General features: G+C 37.3%; 4 protein-coding genes across 8 annotated transcripts; all 4 read right to left on the reverse strand.

The window, feature by feature from the left end:
* Positions 1–410: 410 nt before the first annotated feature.
* Positions 411–9,938, reverse strand: LOC119988542 (probable serine/threonine-protein kinase DDB_G0267686). Of its 5 annotated transcripts, XM_038833612.1 has the most exons (12): positions 9,698–9,938; positions 9,413–9,471; positions 8,743–8,802; positions 5,719–8,565; positions 5,416–5,609; positions 5,237–5,317; positions 4,059–4,211; positions 3,610–3,773; positions 2,104–2,251; positions 1,870–1,992; positions 1,124–1,211; positions 411–840 (listed from the first exon to the last, which is right to left on the reverse strand). In XM_038833612.1, exons 4-12 carry the CDS (start codon positions 8,294–8,296, stop codon positions 647–649), a joined length of 3,723 nt encoding a protein of 1,240 aa, XP_038689540.1. In that variant the 5' UTR covers positions 8,297–8,565; positions 8,743–8,802; positions 9,413–9,471; positions 9,698–9,938; the 3' UTR covers positions 411–646. The 5 variants fall into 5 exon arrangements, with proteins under 5 accessions (XP_038689540.1, XP_038689543.1, XP_038689541.1 ...); XM_038833615.1 differs by lacking the exons at positions 8,743–8,802; positions 9,413–9,471 and having other exon boundaries at positions 5,719–5,913; positions 6,004–8,565; XM_038833613.1 differs by lacking the exon at positions 9,413–9,471.
* A 3,955-nt stretch (positions 9,939–13,893) lies between these two features.
* LOC119987680 (protein FAR1-RELATED SEQUENCE 5-like) lies at positions 13,894–15,022 on the reverse strand. Its single transcript, XM_038832602.1, has 2 exons — positions 14,983–15,022; positions 13,894–14,843 (listed from the first exon to the last, which is right to left on the reverse strand). The coding sequence occupies exons 1-2, from the start codon at positions 15,020–15,022 to the stop codon at positions 13,894–13,896; spliced, it is 990 nt and encodes a 329-aa protein (XP_038688530.1).
* Positions 15,023–15,491: 469 nt separating this feature from the next.
* On the reverse strand, positions 15,492–18,498 carry LOC119988431 (MDIS1-interacting receptor like kinase 2-like). The gene is made up of 3 exons (XM_038833470.1): positions 18,363–18,498; positions 16,563–17,210; positions 15,492–16,474 (listed from the first exon to the last, which is right to left on the reverse strand). Exons 2-3 carry the CDS (start codon positions 17,095–17,097, stop codon positions 16,140–16,142), a joined length of 870 nt encoding a protein of 289 aa, XP_038689398.1. The 5' UTR covers positions 17,098–17,210; positions 18,363–18,498; the 3' UTR covers positions 15,492–16,139.
* Positions 17,158–19,874, reverse strand: LOC119987681 (MDIS1-interacting receptor like kinase 2-like). The gene is made up of 3 exons (XM_038832603.1): positions 19,612–19,874; positions 18,829–18,937; positions 17,158–18,657 (listed from the first exon to the last, which is right to left on the reverse strand). Exons 1-3 carry the CDS (start codon positions 19,872–19,874, stop codon positions 17,158–17,160), a joined length of 1,872 nt encoding a protein of 623 aa, XP_038688531.1.
* Positions 19,875–19,980: the final 106 nt, after the last annotated feature.

The following is a 19,980-nucleotide window of genomic DNA, read 5'->3' on the forward strand; positions in this document are numbered from 1 at the left end:
ATCCGGTACCCATACCCGATAAACGGCGGTTCAGGTCCCAATTATTCCTAAACAGGTGTATCGGTTGGGTAAGACATCTCTTAAAAATATCGGGTCAGGTCTGACCCGGTCCAATAACCCAATACCCAGCTCGGTCTCGAAGGGAAGGCAAGGTTACATACATCTAACCTTTACCAAACCTCCAATGGTAATGAGAGTCTTGTATCCACTTTGTGAGGCCTCACTAGGGATTTTGAGATATGCTGACAAACTGTTTGTGTTAGGTTCAATTGCATTCCCATTCCACATTTTGTGTGGCCAACTAAACTCTCAAATTCAAATTCTAAACAAACCGAGCCTTGGCTCGCAGTTTACGCTCAAACAAAGATCAGTTAATCCGGTAATCAAACTTTGAAAAAAAGTAAAACATGAAACTCGAAATTGTCTTTAAATCATCACTCAATAGTATAGTGAAAGGCAATATCAAAACATTTCAGCTTCTGTTTCAAAAACAAAATGATCAGAAATAGACTTGAGAGAACCTCTTCCATTTCAAAAACATTAATGGAAGCCAGTTCTCTCTTATAAGACTACTGAACCATCGAATGAATCACATTACATGCACGAGGAACGTCGTCGAACAAAAGTAGAACGTTCGTTCGGACCCTCATTTGGGTGCCTTGTTACCATGTGTTTTGCTTTGGCTAGCTGCTCTTGACATTTCACGTAAGTGACCGGCAATTTCCGTGAAGGATGGCCTGGCCACAGGATTAGGTGTCCAGCACTGCTCCATCAACCTTCTCCATTCAGGGTCGCAAAAGCTGGGAATGGTTGGCCTCAATGTGTTATTTACAATCCCCCCTGCAAAGTCATGGAAATTGCGTAAGAGACGATCAAAGCCAATTACCATTCCACCAGGCTCAGTGGCTCACCAACAACTATAAGTATTAGTAGTAAGTAATATATTCTCTTTTATCAGATCCTAATAATATATAATGCTATTTAAATATTTCATACAAATTGGGGATCAATTCAGAAAGTTACTTCCATGGAGAACCTAGAGTCAGAAATGCAGAAATGTGCAACCAGTTAAATATAGAAGCATAAACTACAAGCAGACAAGAAAAAATTACTAATGTCTCACCAATGATTGCACCATAGTGCATGTTGGAGTATGGCTCTTCACCGGTGAGAATCTCCCATAAGACAATACCAAAGGAGAAGACGTCTACCTAAGAATCAATAAAGATATTCAGGTAAGCAATACTTATAGTTGACAAGAACTCACAAAACTCAAAAGCTACAAGCCAAAGGGAAAAGGAGAGGGGCAACCGACTAGCTACAAAATTCTGCAAATTTTATGTTCCTAAGTTAGATGATACATTAACGCAAAGTTTTCAAACCCACCATAAATTAGGCAAACTATGTCAGCTTAAGATCTTAGAAAGCTGAAGAACAAAAATCTCCTCAGACTAATAAAATCTTTGTAATTCCATAACGAGGTAAAAATTGGATGATAATCCCACAATGTAATATGAAAGTCGTCACAACGTCCATTAACAAAAGAATCAAAACTTTTTTTTTTGGTAACAGAGAACAACAACTCAGCAGTGTGCCCTTTGGACAACACACTAGGCCCAAACTCGGGCCGAGCTAGGCACACGCAAACCCGTCCGACAGGTTAGTTGGGTCGAGGCCAGCACAAACCACTTCGAAATAGCTTCGCCAGTTTAGAATTGAACTCTACAACCTCTGGCGAAATTCTTTACGCCCCAAGTCCGGAGGGATAACCAGCTAGGCTATCGCCAAGTGGTTCAAAAGAATCATCACCCATTTCACATTTAGCTTCTTTCTTGAGAAAATACTTGAATGGAACCATCAAAGTGTTACCTTTTCTGAGACTTTATTGCTGCTTCCATTTAGCAGTTCCGGTGCCATCCATGGTAGTGTTCCCCGTACACCCCCAGAAACCAAGGTATTTCGCTTGATTTTTGACAGGCCAAAATCACCAACCTGAGACAGAGTAACATCACATGGAAAGATTGACGATAAGAACCTTTTTCTTTAATCCGACTACCTTTTTCTTTAATCTGACTAGCATTTCCTATCACAATCATAACTAACCTTGCAAATCGGTCGCAAGGGATCTTTCAAGTTCACAAGTAAGTTGTCACATTTCAAATCAAAATGCACAATATTCTTTGAATGCAAATATTCCATCCCAAATGCTGCATCCATAGCAATCAGAAGCCTCTTGCGACGATCTAGATACCTGCGAGTTAAGGTTTTAGTGAAATAGGACCTAAGGAAATTGTGGGGGAAAAAAAGAGAAGAAAGGGTCACTGCTTCAATAGGGAACAGTGAAGCAGCAGGTATTTGAGCAAATGTCAAAAAGTTACATAATTTTAATCTCATGCCATTCAAGTTCCTCCTATACTTTTCCATAAGCCTATAAATTTATCATTTTATTACAAAAATACATCACGATTCTGAAATGAAAGTCATAAATTTGTTAGGGTAAAAAACACTCACCTCCCTGAGGTTGCCAAAAGGACACTTTACCCCTTCTAGTTTCAAAAAGGCACCCCTTTATGAGCGTTAGAAGTTAATGCTTCATAAAAGAACAATATTATCCTTGTCCATTATAATCATACATGTAGCACTTCAGTTCAAATTTGAACTTTTACTTCAATGTTGGCTAGCTTATTGCCTCAGACAACAAAAGGATTCTTCAACAAAAAGCATATTCATTTCTGAATTTTCTTTTATTGAAGTCATAAAAATGAATAAACCACGATCAATAAATTGATCAAACCTACTATTACGCTTTCACCCAACATCACCACTTTGACCAAACATCTTAATACCGAGAATATGTCATCTTCTTTTTTTCTCTATGCTAGCCAACAGCTCTGCAACAGTCTTCCTGAACTCAAGCACAAATTGCCACTTGTACCTTGATTAAGTAACTATTATCCCCCTCCATAACTTGAAAACCAATTTTCAAAGTTTGACCTTTATCTGGTTTCTGGTATATTCTTAGCCAAAACAAAAGCCTTGCAAAAGGGAAAACCATCAAAGAAAAGAAAATGAAAATCGAATCATCTCAATATGAAGAAGCTCATTTATTTATTCCCTTTGCTACTAGATGCCACCAGAGAGGGTTCAACAGCCAAGAAAAGAAAAGCAAAAATAATCCTTCAATGATAACTTGCGATGATGTGTATGCATGTAGAAAATGCACTGCATCAAAACATCAACTACACAATAAAAGCCTACTATGAGGAAACCCCTTAAGTATAAATATCATAAGAAAAATGGCACCAAAACATAAGGAAGTTGAATTCGTAGAAAGAATATTATTGTCATCACCAGTTTTCAGAAACAGACATTTGAGGTTGGATGAAAAAAGAAAATTATGGTTTTAGTTGGGGGTTTTGCTTTTTATAAAAGAACTGTACTTCAGGGTTTATAATTATTATTTTCACTTTAGGGTTAAGCCTGACTTGGAGACCGGGAGTGGGGGGATGGAAGGGATTGGTTGTTGTCCCCATTATTACACTAAACCAAAAGGGAGGTAAGTGCTTTTTACTCTCTTTTTTACCCTTTTTAAATTAGTAGAGGATTTACCTATCCTTGCGAAGCAAAACATGTCTAAGAGAACCATCAACCATGTACTCTGCCACAGTCGCTAATGTACCACCAGGTCCATCTTGCACAACGCCATAAAATGCAACCACATTTGGATGGTGAAGCTTTGAAAGGATGTCAGCCTCTCGCCAAAACTCTATTGCCTGCAGATTGCAGTTAAAATAATTCTTTTGGTATCACATCAAGAAAGAATACATATACGAAAAAAATGAAGACGAAAAGGTAGACTTATGAGGAGAATGACATGAATCCATGATACAATTTAATATACTTGAAGTTGAAAAACAAAGAGCAACACAATCCATAATTTTCCATCAAAATATGATGGGATTGAATAATAATTAGTGGAGACATGTAGCATGGTGATCATAATGCCTTTCGGAAACAAAATTGTTGTGACTGTGTCTTCAGAGTTCAGTAACACTTACCAATCTCTCCTGCTCTGATGATCGACCAGTGAAGCAGATCTTCTTTATTCTCTTAATGGCCACATCAGTCCCCCTCCATTTTCCATGATAAACGGTCCCAAAACTTCCAGAACCCAGCTCCTTCAGTTCTTCAAGATCTTCATTTTGAATCACCTACTAAGTTTGCCCATAAGCAATAATCAACAAGGTATTCAAATGGACAACTTAATGCAGTGAAATTATGTTAAATGTCAAATACCACATCAAAGAAAAGGAGACAATAATGGATTCCCATTTTTCTATTTCAACTAGTAAAGGAGATGAAAATAATTTGATTTTTTCCTAGTGGGGAATCAAGAAAGTGTACCCACCCTTTGCAACACTATATTTGGAAAGAATTGATCTGAAAGGAAGTAAATGAAAACAAGCAAGCTTTGAAAGGTCCTAAAGAATGTTGCATACTTTGGCATTACTGGTCGCCAATGGAAAAGAGCAAAACTAAAGCATATAATTGTCCAATGTTCTACTAGTACTACCAAACAACATGAGAAAACACAAAGGAGACGTGCTGGACAGCTTGAGTAATCTCCCTTTTCTTTTAATGGAAAATAAATTCAAGTGCCAAGAAGGTGACAAGAGGAAGCAAGCTTCAAACAACATCAATTATAACCCTAGAATCAATTGAAAAACTTCAGTCAAACTAAGAGAAAAAGATAAATTTTATTTATCAGAAGATGCATACAAAGAAGTAAAAGCTTAGAACCTGAAAACATCCAAATCAGATTAAAAAATAGCCAAAGAACAGATACATAGGAACCTAAAAAAAAAGAAGAAGTTACGAGGATGTCTTTGTTAGGCCACAAGGACAGATAAGAGTGATCCTAAATGCTGAGATCAAAAGAATCTTAACCACAAACAAAATCTAAAACAAACATGGACAAAGAAGAAAGCAACTCCGTAGTCACTGCTAAAGATGCATGAACAATGACTAGTCCAGTTACTAAGAGTCTAAGATTTAACAAACTGCCAAACACAGAGCAGGTAGGAGTCACTCAATTCATGATTCCGAACATCCATAACATAGGACCTTGGCTCAGTTGGTAAATCAATGGGAGTAACCAGGCTATCAAAAAGTGAACAAGGGGAGGAAGAAAAAAGGTTAAAAAAAATGTGCACAGATACCATGAAGGCATACATACCTGCAATGTGTCTATATCAAACTCTTCGACAGAAGGACCCAAAGGTTGTAGACCCATATTCTTAGTTCCTTTTTTGCCATCCTATAAGCATCAACAGAGAAAGATAGTTAGCACTTAGCAGACATGTATTCTTCAGGAAAATGAATCCACAGTACAAATCAAGACTGGAGCAACGTTACCTCATACTCTGAATCCAGTGTCTTCAAGTTTTCAATCATAGCTTCAAACTGTGTACTGTCATGGACCTCTAATTGAGGATGATCAAATTCTGAAATTGGAACAGCAGAGTTGGTGCCAACATTTTCCGGAAGGTTTTTCTGATAGTCTTCACCAAAACTAACTGGTGAGTCAACATGACTCGCAGGAATTCCATCTGTTTTCAGAGTGTAAAGTGGTGAGATTTGTTCTCCTTCAGAAGTCAACATGGTTGGAATACCAATATGTTTATCAATAACAAGAAATTATTTTTTCAACAAACTCACCTTGTGCCAAATTGCGGAAGTAAGACCAATGCTTAGGCTCATGATTTTCCACATTCAAACTCAAGCCAGCTCCATCATTAGGGAGTGGATTTACATCAGAAGAGCCATCTGAAATTGCTTTTGAGAATATATCAAAGAGGACATCACGAGGGAATCGGTCCTCAATATCAATAAGGATGTCTCCTTGCTCGGTTGCTGAAACATCAGCAGGGAATCCTTTAGAGATATCATTAACTGAGTGCTCCATCAAAGAAAAAGGCAGACGAGAACCCAAATAGTCATTACCAGTAGTAATCTTAGCTGTTGTCTCACCCCAATCAAATTGTGAGGATGCAGGATCATCATGGCATACGACAGAAGTAACTTGTCCAAAAACAGGATTATAAGATTCAGGCTCTCCTGCTTCATGCTTATGGTTATTTGTTGCGCAAGTTGTATTATTATGGTCTGACTTAAGAGTCCTATTAGTGGTTGCAGAATCTTTACCATCAACAACCTTCAGAGCTGCTTGGTTGAGCACATCCTTTGACACACCTTCAGAGTCAGAAAGTTTTGAATCCATCTGAGAAATTGGGTCCGCAAATTCTTTGTATCTTTGAAGTTTAACAAGTCCATTGTCCATAGTATGAGGTTCTACAAATGATGGTTTAGCAGTAGACACTCCATCGCCAGTAAAGGCAGTTAAATTATTGGTGTGTATATCCCTAGCAGAATCTATAACCGAAACCTGCTGGACAACATCAGAATTCGTATGCGAAACCAAAAATTGAGAACCAAGCGAGTCATCAGACTTTGAAAACCTGGATAGCAAATCTGCCTGCTCCCGCGGTATTATTTCTGAGTAATAAACCCTCGGAGGAGGCAGAGACGGTTCAAGATTGCTCAACTCATTTGGCTTGGATGCAGAATTCGCATAATCAGGACCTGCTGCAGCACTAGATATGGGACATTCATCATTCTTCCTGGATTTAGGAAGATGCACTGGTTTTATATCACCAAAGGATGAAGATATTTTAGCAGGATCCTGGTGCTTTCCCTCATTTTTGGAGGGCAAAGAAGGAAGATTTCTCTCAATTGCAGCATTTGCAACCACAGCATCTTCAATTGGAAAAGAAGGCGTCACCTTCCCACCATATGGCTGAGAAGGAACAGGATAATCTTTTTCCAAAGGATGAGATTTTTCGGGGTGAATTTCTCCCTGAAAAGAAACATCAGATGGTTTCACTTCTTCTGCTAAGACCTGTGGTGTCTGTATAGGAAAGATACCATAAGGTTGTGCTTCATTCAATCCAATCTGTCGATTCATTAGCCCATGAAGAGGTACTGATGCAGGAATTTCTCCAAAGTGAGAGTAATTATAAGAATCATGGTGGAAGTGCAACGGATACTGTCTGATTTCTGTTTCACGTATATCTCTGCCATCATGCAAGTGAGGAAAGATTTCACTGGCAATGGGGTCACTTGAGAGAATTGGTTCAGAAGACTGAATAGTTGATGAAACAGCAACACCGGTCATAGGTAAAATGCTAAGCCCAAACAAGCCTGACGTAACTCCACTTGTCTCCCTCTCAACCTTCCTTCTGTCTAACTCGTTCAAATTGTTTTCTGAAGCACTAGCCAAACCATGCAGAGTCGAGCCTGTCCTAGACCCCAGGTCCATCCCATTGACAGCAACAACATACTGGATGTCAGAGTCGGCCCCACTACTGCCCAGTCCAAACTGATTATCTTCGAGATCACTCATGGAGAAAAGAAACATCCTAAGCTTTTGTGAACCTTCTCTATCTCCGAGTTCATTCCATTCCTCCAACATATTCTGCAGGTCTTCATCACATGATACAGAGACCAAGGCATCAAGATCCTCCCCAGGAAGTTGATATTTTATCACATGAGCTTCGATATAAATGGCTAAAGTTTTCTGCTTAAGCTCCTGCCAAGAAATGTCCTTTCTTAGACGAATAATGTGCGTTTCACCTCCAACATACCTCAGTTTTCGATCATTCAGACGGGGTAGAATTTTACCGCCAAAACTACAAAGAACCTTCATCTTTGTAGTTGAACTCTCAGACGCTCCAGAGGAGGGATATTCATAACCTGATGAAGTTCGTGGTACCAATAAAACTGGGCCATGGTTGCTTCTGTCATCATGTAAAGAGGAGTTCCTTCTCTCGAATTCTTTTGCACCTTTCTCTACCATGTTGACCATTGAAATATCCGACCCACTTTCAGATCCTGTATGACTGATGCCTAAAATACCTTTCAGTTCCAAATAACCTGTTGCATAAGTGGGATCACTAATAGTATTCGGAGTGAAAGGCTTCCTCAGATTAAATCGATCACGCATAAATTCAAGAGCGAATTCCTCTCCAGTCTGTATAGAATAATTGTGTACAGGCTGCACTCCTGGTTTATGTTGCTCAGGAGGCCTTGTATTTGTACTGATGCTGCTTGTAGGATCTCTCATAACTTCCCGAGACACGGACAACAATTCCTCATTTCCTGGTACCACGGTATGGCATTGAAACTGGTTCTGTACTCTTGACTGTTCCATCGTGATACGGAAAGGATCCTTCTCCATTTAACTTGATATAACAAATATTAAACCCAATGCCACAAACCTTATATGAAATGCATACAGAAACAACCCATCCAGTACATACCAAAATACAATTTCCACGTGCGGAGAAGGTTAATTAGCACCATAAGATGATTTAAAGATGACCTCTCTGAAGACAGATATGGAAACAGTATGATAGCTGCAGAGGCACCTTTGGTAATCTTCAAACCAATGAGGTGTAAGTGCACAGTCTGAACTTGATCAAGCCACTAACCTTTAAGCATATTTTGCTGCAAGTGACCACAGTTTACAAACCAAGTGAGAGAAAAACACACAAATCACAAAGAAGTTCTAAGAGTGCAGAAATATAAGGAGCAAGAAGCAAGCAAAAATCATGGTTTATTCCCCCTTCACATCCAATTTGACATAAAGAAAGCGTAATTTTAACACCTTCACATGGTTCATACCCAATGAAGCACTTCATCATTAACTGACAAAAAGGTAAACAACTCCCCCGGACAAGGCCCCTGCAGTGGGTAGGGGCAGGGTCGGTAACACGATATATGCAGAATGTAGACCTTACCTCATATAATATGTAGAGAATTCAACATGTGACCTCTAGGGCGCATTTGCAAATCTACCACTGGGCCACATGTTCATCATTAACTCATGCATTTAAATCAATGTTGTTTTGAGGGGAGCTCATTGTAAAACACGAAACCAAAAAGTAATCCATCAAGGAATTAAGGGCGGAAAAGAAATACCAAAAAGAAACAGTAGACTGTCAAACCGTTCTTAAAACAAAAAAGGGTCAAAGAAGTGGAGGTATCTAATGGTGAATGGTCAAATTCCAACAACTCTTATCTAGGATCTCCCAATGGCAAACTATATAGCTGAAGGCCATGATGAACTGCTCCATCATGGACTGATCAACAACCATTAATGATCATGACAGCTTAACAATCCTTCTTCGCAAGGACATATATCACACTACCACTGTTCCTTCTAAAGTAAAGCCATTTCTTGCATCAAAAGATAACCTCACAATGATATGTTAACCAGAACAATGATTTATTAGGAATCATAATCAATTTTAAAATGAATGTCACACAAGATTAGAAGGATAGATTGTAAAACCTGATTTAAAATTAATCTTAACAGGAGCAGCCAATCAATAAAAAGAATCAGTCCAAATCCTGAAAAAAAAATACTGCATCATAACAACAGAACCCACGAAGCTGCTGCTTGTTACAAAACATATTACCCATAAAACCAAAGACACAAACTTTCGAAGCCCTCTGCCTTACCATAGTGATTTACAAGTCAAAAACCCTAAATCCATAAACATGCAAGAAAATATTGAAATCAACAACAAAATCACAGCTTTCAAGTTCATTCTTATAGAAGTATAGATCAGAATACCTCAAAAGGGAGATTCTTTGGCCTCCATAGACTGAGCTACAATTTTGGCGAAGCAGACATTACTTCAAATGATGAGGTTTCTCTCTTCTACCACATAAATGCGTAACAATAACAATACTTTCACTCGTTTTCTTTCACTTTCACTGATTTTCTTAATTGGGTATTTTCGTTGGTCTTATCTTCTGCCACTCATCTCCTCTCTCACTCTCTCTAGGAAGCCGACTCTTTCTCTCCCTCTCTCGGCATATAAATCCTTCTGCTAGTCGTCAAAAAAGAAGGAGACACTTGTCCAAGAATTACCCTCGTTTTTTTTCTGAAACTTCCTTGATTGCCACTTTAACTTTAAATTTCCGTTGACTCAAAAATACTAAAAAAATTCTCGAAAGATTGTGTGTGGTTGCGAGGTCATGTGCATATCATTTAATGTGTACATCTTTCCATATAGTAAAACCTACAAATCGAGACAAAAATAACATATTACCCTTCTTTTTAATCGAGAATTTTCTAACCCAATATGTTCACGGATTAATTCTAAACTCGAATCGTTAACTCAATTCATTTCACGCTTGCGACATAAAAGATCAAACAGAAACCAATGTTGAAAGTAACATTAAAATTACTGCACGTAAGAGTTAAACTAATGACATTCCGCATTTGTAAAGACTTATAACAGTGAAATTCACCATCTCAAAACAAAAAAAAAAATTGTTGAGATTACCCTATAAAATACAATAATAATAATAATAAAACAATTTTGTAAGTCTAAGATGAAAAGTTGTGCAAAATCTTCTCATCCATCACAAGGTCCATGTCATACCACATGGCATAAATTCCACACTTCAATTGATATATACATTGCACCGTCCCCTCCCTAACCGCCACAAAGCTTTAATTTTTTCTTGAATGTTAAGCAAGAGAGTGCTGAAAATGGGATCCATCAAAGATATGGAAGATACTCATTTGACCTTCACAAAATGTTATTTTTCTTCTTTTTTTTTTTTGCATAATTTTGTGGCTTTAATCTATTAATTTAGTGACATAATTGAATGGGATTTAGCTTGTCGATTAGCACGTATGGTCGGTATCACTGAATATTATTTTTGGGTTGTTATTATCTTGGTTTATAAAAGCAAATTAAAAAAAAAAAAAAGGATAGGAGTGGACTGTAGATAGTCGATGAAACTTGACAAATAAAAAAAACACGAAAATAATTATTGTTTATTTTTTAAAAAATTTGCAAGACCAAGACTTGCTATGAAATATTTTGGTCGGTTCCAATCACTTTCTTGTATTTCATAGTCAAAAAGTATTTCTTTAGTGAGGTCGCAATCTCTTCGTTTTGTCTTGATAATTAAAATTAAAAAATATATAATCTAAAACCATAAGTTTTTGTTGTTTTAATGCAACAATATTTTAAATGAAAAACATATTTTTTTTAAATCTAGAATTCCAACTAGTGTATCTTTATACGAAAAAAAAAAATATAACCGAAGATAATTAGCATTGTGAATTCCAACTAAGTTTTCTTATGAATTCTTGTTGAGGATCCCAAATTATGACACTAAATGAAGAAATTTAGAAACAAAAGGGTCGAAGTGTGAAATATAAATAGACACTAAATAGTTATAATGACATTTTTTATACATGAGGTTTTCTATTTAGTAGTTAGGGGTCTACGCAATGTGCGGGAAGTACCAATAAAAATACAAAATTTTAATTAATATTATTTTACTGTGATATTATTTTAATTAATTTTATTTGTTCTATCAACATGTTTTGCCAAAGTAGATGAGCTATTTTGAGACTTGTCCAACCCTAAAAAAGATGACTTATCAAAATACTGAAGGTTCACACTTCACACAGAGCTAAAGGCACGTGATTAGCACGATTTAAGAAAAGGATAATGTTTCGTCCCCCAAATTTGCTCCCCCAAATTACCCCCAATCTATGTGGCCAACTTACTTGGCAGCTGATGTGGATATTAATGGATATTTATAACTTTTATCTGACATATCCATTTATCTCTTATATTTCTCTCTCTTTCTTCTCGTAATTTGATACTGCGAATCCTCTCTCTCTATAACGCTTCTGCAACACCAATACACCATCAATCGTGAATCCTTTCTCTCTCTCTCTCTCTCTCTCATAACACTTCTGCAACACCAATACATCATTAACGACGAATTTGTTTCTCTCCTTTTCCGATTTCATATCTCTCTCCCTTTCAACCCACATCGCCCCTGTTAATCTCATCTGGATGCAATTGATCTTTTCTTTAAAATGAGAAGTGCCCTTGTTAATCCCATAACAAATAGCACCCCATCTGGATGCAATTGATCTTTTCTTTAGAATGAGAAGTGTATGTATTGAATAGCTTTGCTGCTACTTTAACAGTGATCTAAAGTAAATAGCTTTGCTGAGATTTTTGTTACTATTACACTTACGGGTATGTATGGAAAGTGTACTTAAATTGTTTGGTGAAATGCCTCAAACAAAATTATGGAACATTCTTATTTTCACTATCAAGTTTGGTTTTGGATGAAATGCTTGTACTGAAGCAGTAATGTCTTTGAATCATTATGGAAAAATCTTTAAATCATAATCAGTAAATTTTCAAAATTAAAATCATGATTGTCACCTACATGCTCAAAATTAAAATCAGTACAATGTCCAAAAGATCAATAAGCTCAGGAGCATGATCTTCACCTGCATGCTCAAAATTAAAATCAGTACAATGTCCAAAAAATAAGAAGCTCGGGAGTATTATCTTCACCTACATGCTCAAAAGTAAAATCAGTACAATGTCCAAAAAAATAAAGAAGCTCAGGAGCATTATCTTCACCATCATCCATTCACCGTACTCAACTAGGTTTGGATTGTAGATCACCATTTTGACAGCACTCTCCGTCACCATTTTGACTGCACTCTCCTATCTCGCGAACATCATGGATAGTCTCTAATTTAGTAGGTGTAGCCTCCACCACTTTTCCCTACAAGAGTACAAAAAATTAAAGAAAACTGAGATGTTTTAACAATAAAACTAAACAAGTAACAAAGTTACCTTCTTCTGACTTGGTTTATTGGCTTTTAAACGACATGTAATCTTTTCAATCTTTGAGACCTTTCGATTAGTTACTGGACGACCTTTCCGGCGAACACTTAAAGGGCTACGTAACTTGCTTGTATTGTTAACAACTAGTCTCGAACTAACAGAAATCTGCGCTTCATCATTCAAAATTTTTTCCTTCAAATTCTCCAAATCAGGCATCACAATTTCACGTTTCAGTTCAGAATTGGATGCAAGATGAACAATTTCATTGAGTTTAAGTCGAGCTTCATCAGAAAATAGTGCATTACTAGCATCACCCGAGCCACTATAACTTGTTTTACTGAATGTGTAGCATCGTTTCAAATCCTTTCTCCATCTTTCTAAGATATAACTATCTGGAACATCCTTTACTTGTCTCGCCGTGAGCACTTTGAAAATGTGGCCACACAAAATACCTTTAAACTCAAATAAGCGACATGTACATTGCATCCATTTATCAACCGTATTAAAGTGAACAATAAAGTAGACTTGCTTCCAATAATCTCCCACTTTCATATTTTCTGCAACGCTATAAATTGACACTGAACCATCATATTTGGCTAGAGATGGAACACAGTAAATCATTCGTTTAAACTCCTCCTGAATCTCTTTAAATTTGGCATTGGTGTAGGCCACCTGATATTGCTTCTCAATGTCATACATGGTTAGGCAGTCATACATCTTGTGACGACATTTAAAGTCGGCTTTTGTCTCCTTCTCAACCTTATTCCTCAAAGCATTATCATATTGCTCAACAAATTGCCTCAAAGTGGTTTTTGAGTTTACATACCCATCGAAAAAAGCATTCATACCCTCACTACGCTGTGTAGTTGACATACCTGCCCAAAATGTATCTTTGACATAAACTGGAACCCAACGACGCCGTTGTTCATATAATGTCTCCAACCACCCATTACCCTGAAGACTAAACCTTTCAACCATCACACTCCATTCTTTCTCAAACTCATAAATGCTGAAAGTATCATGAACAACTTTTAACATTGCCTCTTTGATAGCTTCATATCTAGAGTAACCTCTTAACTTCTCCGGTATTTTTTTCATAATATGCCACAAGCACCATCTATGTCTCACTTCTGGAAATACAATCTCAATAGCATTTTGCATAGCTTTGCATTGGAGGACGACCAAACATGCAAGCTAACCATGACTTGAACAACCAAACAAATGTGTCGGTGTCCTCACTTGATAACAAGCCACACCCCAATAAAATCGACTGTCCATGGTGATTAACTCCTACGAAAGGGGCAAACGACATATCGTATTTGTTTGTGAGATAAGTCGTATCAAAAGAAACAACATCTCCAAACACTTCATAACTTGATCTACTCCGTGAATCAGCCCAAAATAGATTTTTTATGCGACAATTATCATCAAAGTCTATTATGTAAAAAAAGTTGGAATTTTCTCTTTGCATTCTCAAAAAATAGTTTCTGATTGATTCGGCATCACCTTCCCCAAGTCTCAATCTTCGTGCTTTCTCAATATAATTGCGGCAATCTTTTTCATCAAAAGACAAGTGATCATACCCCCCTGCTTCAACAACTAAGGAAGTGAAATTTCTGGAAACACCAATCCCTGCTTGATCATTTAATTCCAATCTTCTCTTTGTAGGAGTGTTAATTCTCTTATTACATTTGAAGTGCCTAATGTCACTTGAGATCAATTCATGATTATGCTCAAGAACTACTTTACTTATCATGAATGTCTCATCCTTTTGTAAGATTGCCCTCAATCGTGCTTTACAATCCACTTTTGCAGATAGAGATGGCTTCAATGGATTTAGCTCAGATTTACTTTTCTTCTTCCCTGCCCGAGAACATTCAATTACAAAGTATTTTAACTCTCCATTGACCCCCACATGTTGTGATCTAAGAGCTACAGAGAATCCTATTTGATTGGCATATCTCTTATAGTATGCATAAATATCTTCCTTCGAACTAAAAATGATTCCCTGCTTAGGTTCTTCAATTTCTTCATTCTCATTTAGCAAAGGACTATTATCTCTATCATGCTCTGCATTAATCTCCATAACACAACCTATTTTATAGAGAAAACAATTCAAAATAATTTCATACATACAAAACAAATTAATCTTCATAAGCAACATGCTAAATGGTGAATGAAAAAGAAGAGTTACGTGAAGAAAATGTTAATCTACTACGAAATGCTGACTGACCTTGCTTGCAAGGTTGCAGTGGCACAGAAATAGCGGCCATGAATGTTCCTTCAATACTCAAAAATCGGCAGAGGTTCTGTTCGTTGTCGGAGTGACATACATAAATGGGGTTGAAAGGTACAGAGAGATGGGAGAGAGACGTCGAAAATTGAGAGAGAGACTAAGCGTGATGGAGAGACGAAGCGTTGCAGAGAGAGAAAATGGAGGGTATCGCATTGTTCGAGAGGGGACTTATGAGCGAATTTTTTTTATTTTAATTGCATTAATATCCACATCAACTGTTGCCAGGTAGGTTGCCACATAGATTGGGGGTAATTTGGGGGAGCAAATTTGGGGGGACGAAGCATTATCCTTTCCCCAGATACTGTAAGGGCTCTTGGTTGAAGAGGCCGGTCTGATGCAACAGCTGAGATAATCAACGCGGATTTCATCTTCTGGCATCAACGCGGATTCTTCGTTGGATTTGGATTTCTTCTTGAAAAATCTCTTCTGTGAGTGGTAAGCCTTTTGTTGCTCTCTTCTGTATTTTAGCTTGATTCATACCTTTATTTAGATGGTTTTTGCCTCTGTAAAGTGAGCTTTTGATTTTCTTGAGCTTCTTTGTCTGCAATTTTGTATGTATGTATGTATGTCTTTAAGGTGTCTTTTTTTTGGACTTGCTGTGATGCTGATAAAGACGTTCCCCTCTCCTAATTGATCTTACTCAATATTTACATCTTTAAAAAAAAAAATTTAAAAAAGGGGAAAGAGAAAAAGAGAAACAGCCTCGGTGATATAGGGGAAGTGAAGTGAGTTTGATGGTTGGTTTCACTTGAATGGTAACTTCAAAGACACTTGTTTTAGCCTAACCCTTCTTATCATCATGGGCTCCTATAAATAGATGTTGCATAGAAATATTGCTCAGTTGTTTTGTTTTTTGTCAAAGAAATGGAGGCAATGAACTATGAAGGTACAAAAACCACTTGGAGCCTTATTTTCTAGCCAAATAACAAGAAGACAAGTAGCAAAGCACTCAAAATGAATTATTAACACCACAGTCAACATAGAAGTCTCAAGGAAATTGAAATCTTAGTTGATGCAACACAGACACCCTGAATGAGAAATTCCTTTTAGCAGCGTTTGGTCCAATGTGAATTTATTAGCCTCCAGATTACTAATTAATCCAAACATAGTTGTGGGGCTGGATCTTGGAAACCAAATCGAGTTAAAAGTTGTTGGCAAATCATACGCATGGTAGGTCTATGTTTTGCATTAGAGTGCAAGCATTGAGTTGCAAGTTCTAGGATTACTGTCAGTTCGTACTGAATTGCACGTGAAGGAGGTGGAAGGCGTTGGTCCAAAATGTCTTTTAGTACCATCTTCTCCTCTGCCCGAGTAGACAATAAAGACTCAATGATGTCACCTGGATGCTCTCCTTTGATCACTTCCACCGACAATACCCCAAAACTATACACATCACATTTCTCTGTTACCTTCATCATGTAGGCAAGCTCTGCAAATCAAAGAGTTTAAACTGAAGTTTGAGGAATGTATAATCATAAGATTGTTTAGTTGAGAGAATGATGAACTTTAATCAGTACCTGGTGCAATATAACCATAGGTGCCTGCAATTTTAGACCAATTAGACGAATCAATCTTTAGAAGCTTAGCAGTGCCAAAGTCTGCTACATGAGCCTCGCACTTAGAATCCAGTAAAACATTACTGCTTGATATGTCTCGGTGGACAATGGGCGGTAAGCAATCATGGTGCAAGTAACAGAGTGCACGGGCCACACCTTTAACAATATTCAATCTTTTACTCCAATTTAATTCTTTGGCTGTTTCTTCTATTCTCAAAAATGATGCCAAGCTACCCCCTTCAAGATACTCATAGACCAAAAAAGAGTGTCGAGCATTCGAGCAAAACCCATGAAGTTTTACAATGTTTCGATGCTTTATCTCATTCAAGAACTCCTTTTGAAATGTATGCTCCCCATCAACCGATAAGTGAAATTTCTTTACGGCCACAATGCCAGCTGAAGGTAAATCTGCTTTGTAGACTATTCCAAATCCCCCTCTTCCAATGCGATATGTGACATCGAAATCATTTGTTGCTTTAATGATTTCTTCGTACATGATTCTTCCATCAAATGCTGATGATATCCAAGACAAACGTTTATCATATGCATTGCTCTCTTATGCTTGAGGATCTTTCTTTCTCTTTCTTCTGATGATGAAAATTCCAGTGACTGCAAATACAAGTAAAAGTACTCCTAAAAGTGGTAGTAGAATGACTATAAATTTGTTAAAAGTAAAAGTGTAGCTGTGTTCCACATCAATACTATCATCAATTCTACAAGATTGCAGTCCTTCAATGTCGCCGCACAATTTTTCGTTCCCTCGCAATGCTTTGAAGCCTGCATCTTCAATTGCTTTACTGTATGGTATAGGACCTTGCAACTTGTTGTAAGAGACGTCAATGGACGACAATTTCGGCATACCGCTGAAGCTTTCTGGAATGCCACCGGAAAGCTTATTATGGGAGAGATTCAGATTCTCCACATTTTTCAATCCACTAATGCTTGATGGTATATCACCAATGAGCAAGTTATTGCTCAAACTCAAGTAGATGAGATTAATCAAGTTTCCTAGCTCCTGTGGGATTGGGTAACCAAATTTATTTGAGGACAGGTCCAGATGCCAAAGGTCGGTGATTGATCCAAATTCTGGAGGAATCAATCCAGAAAGTCTGTTGTCATTCAGGCGCATCTCCCCTAAGCTTTTCAATTTTCCAATGGAACCCGGAACTGAACCGTTGAGTTTATTTTTGTCCAACTCTAGATAAACAAGCGAAAATAAATTTCCTAATTCCTTGGGAATGGATCCAGATAGATGATTACTGTGAAGCAAAAGATGGGTGAGTTTTGTGAGACCACCCAATGATTTTGGAATTGGGCCGGAAATTTGGTTTTTGGATAGTGAAATCATTGTTAGTCTTTTCAATTTTCCAAAAGTAGGAGGGATAGAACCAGTTAGCAAATTGTTATGGAGATCCAAATAGGTCATGTTACTACAGTTTTCCAAAAAAGTTGGAATCGGTCCCTCTAGATTGTTGCTGAACAAAGAAAGCTCTTTGAGAGACTTTAACTTGCCTACTTCTTGAGTGATTGAACCGTTCAGGCCATTGTATCCGAGTTCCAGGCCCTCAAGATGAGTTAATAGGCCAATTTCAGGTGGAATATTTCCAGACAACTGATTATATGACAAGTCAAGATAAATGAGCTTGGTAAGCTGACTAACTTGAGATGGTATGGAACCATAGAGTTTATTGGAGCTAAGATAGAGATATGCAAGGTTACGTAGGGATGAGAACGGAAATTCATGGAGTGTGCCAACAATACCTGAATTTGCAAGGCTGATTCTGGAAACACTTCCATCTTTACAATAAATTCCATCCCAAGTGCATGGTTCCAAAATAGTGGCATTATTAGGAGGAACAATCCATGAAGTTAGGCTAGACTGGTTTTTGAGTGGAAGACTGGCTTTCCATTTGAGAAGAGCTTCAGCTTGTTCGTTAGACTTGGAAGAAGCAACACAGAGGGAGTCATGTAACAAAACAAACAAGGGGAAAACAAGAACAATGTAGAGTGACTTATCCAAGCTTGATTTTGCCATGGAGTTTCTGTCTCTGCCCTTCTACTTGCAGTATACCATATAAACCAAAACAAGTGGGCATTGACTAATGAGTCAATTTTTGGGTTTTCCACAAGACCCTAATCTCAAGTTTAAGTGTTTAACTTGTTTGAAGGAGTCTGTTCTTCTGGTAAGGTGGGGTTGGAGAATTAATGGATTTATATGAGAGTTTACAAAGAAGACTCTCTCTATGCCAAAGTCAAAGTCTGTCTGCTTCAAGTCCCTCTCTTTGGAGCCATCAGAGGAGACCCGAATAACAAATACCATGTAAAATGATCCTAAACTGCAAATAATTTTCAAAATTGTAATTGGACCCCTAGTAATATTTATTTGATCCTTATTTTTTTCTTACAACTATAATCAAACCAACTATGAACAATCAATTTTATATATCCTTTTGTTGTTTGTGAAGAATTGACTTAGAAGACTCTCTTTCTGGCTTCTGCCTGTGTCAAAGTCTTTGTCTCTATAGCACCTTTAAGCATGGTCCTTTTTCTCTCAACAACTTATTAGACACTCTCATTATGATTTTGAAGAATTAATTAGTGTACTATATCCATATACACATTTAACAATAGCTTTAAACTTCTACATTATGACTCCAATTGTGCATATGAATCACTCCGCATTCATACTATGAATGAAAGGAGTAATAAGGCTAGAAAAATGCTTTGATATGGCTACTAATAAGCTGGGATTCCTTTTGATAGGTTATATACTGCTTGAATAGTCTGTAGTATAGAATTCATGGATATTGTATGAAACTTTACGTAATACTAATCTGTAGTGTCAAAAACAGAAGGATCTGTTACTGTTTTACCACTCAAGAAAACAACTTGACATATTAATTATCCATCTCAACATTGACATTATGTTGCATGAAGTATTATTAGTAGCTACTTTCACATTTACAGTGCCAATGGTTTCGGAATCCTCGTCCTCTCTCTTAACTTTTACCTTGCATTTTTCCTTGAAGAAATAGCAAAGAAGAGGAAATTCCTCTTCTTGCATCGAATTTTTGGTGAAGGAAAATGCTGTCTCAAAAAACAGGGCTTGCTACTGAAGGTTTTACAAACCGGATTGGATTTCTTGTAATTGAAGACTGTGAATGAGGAATGCATCATGAGGCCTACTCCCATCTCAGCACGTCTTCTCTTGACAGTTGTTGATGCATTGTACAGGTATGAAGATGTATTTAGGAAACTACAATGCATGTTCATTCACGTATTTGGAAAATTGGTTCTTAAGGATGAAGCATCGATATGTAATTTGTTATCATGTTTAGCATTACAGAAATAGTCCCCAGAAGGAGATGTTGTTTGACAC

The sequence above is a fragment of the Tripterygium wilfordii genome, chromosome 21 (assembly GCF_013401445.1).
Source record: "Tripterygium wilfordii isolate XIE 37 chromosome 21, ASM1340144v1, whole genome shotgun sequence".
NCBI classification, from domain to species: Eukaryota; Viridiplantae; Streptophyta; class Magnoliopsida; order Celastrales; family Celastraceae; genus Tripterygium; species Tripterygium wilfordii.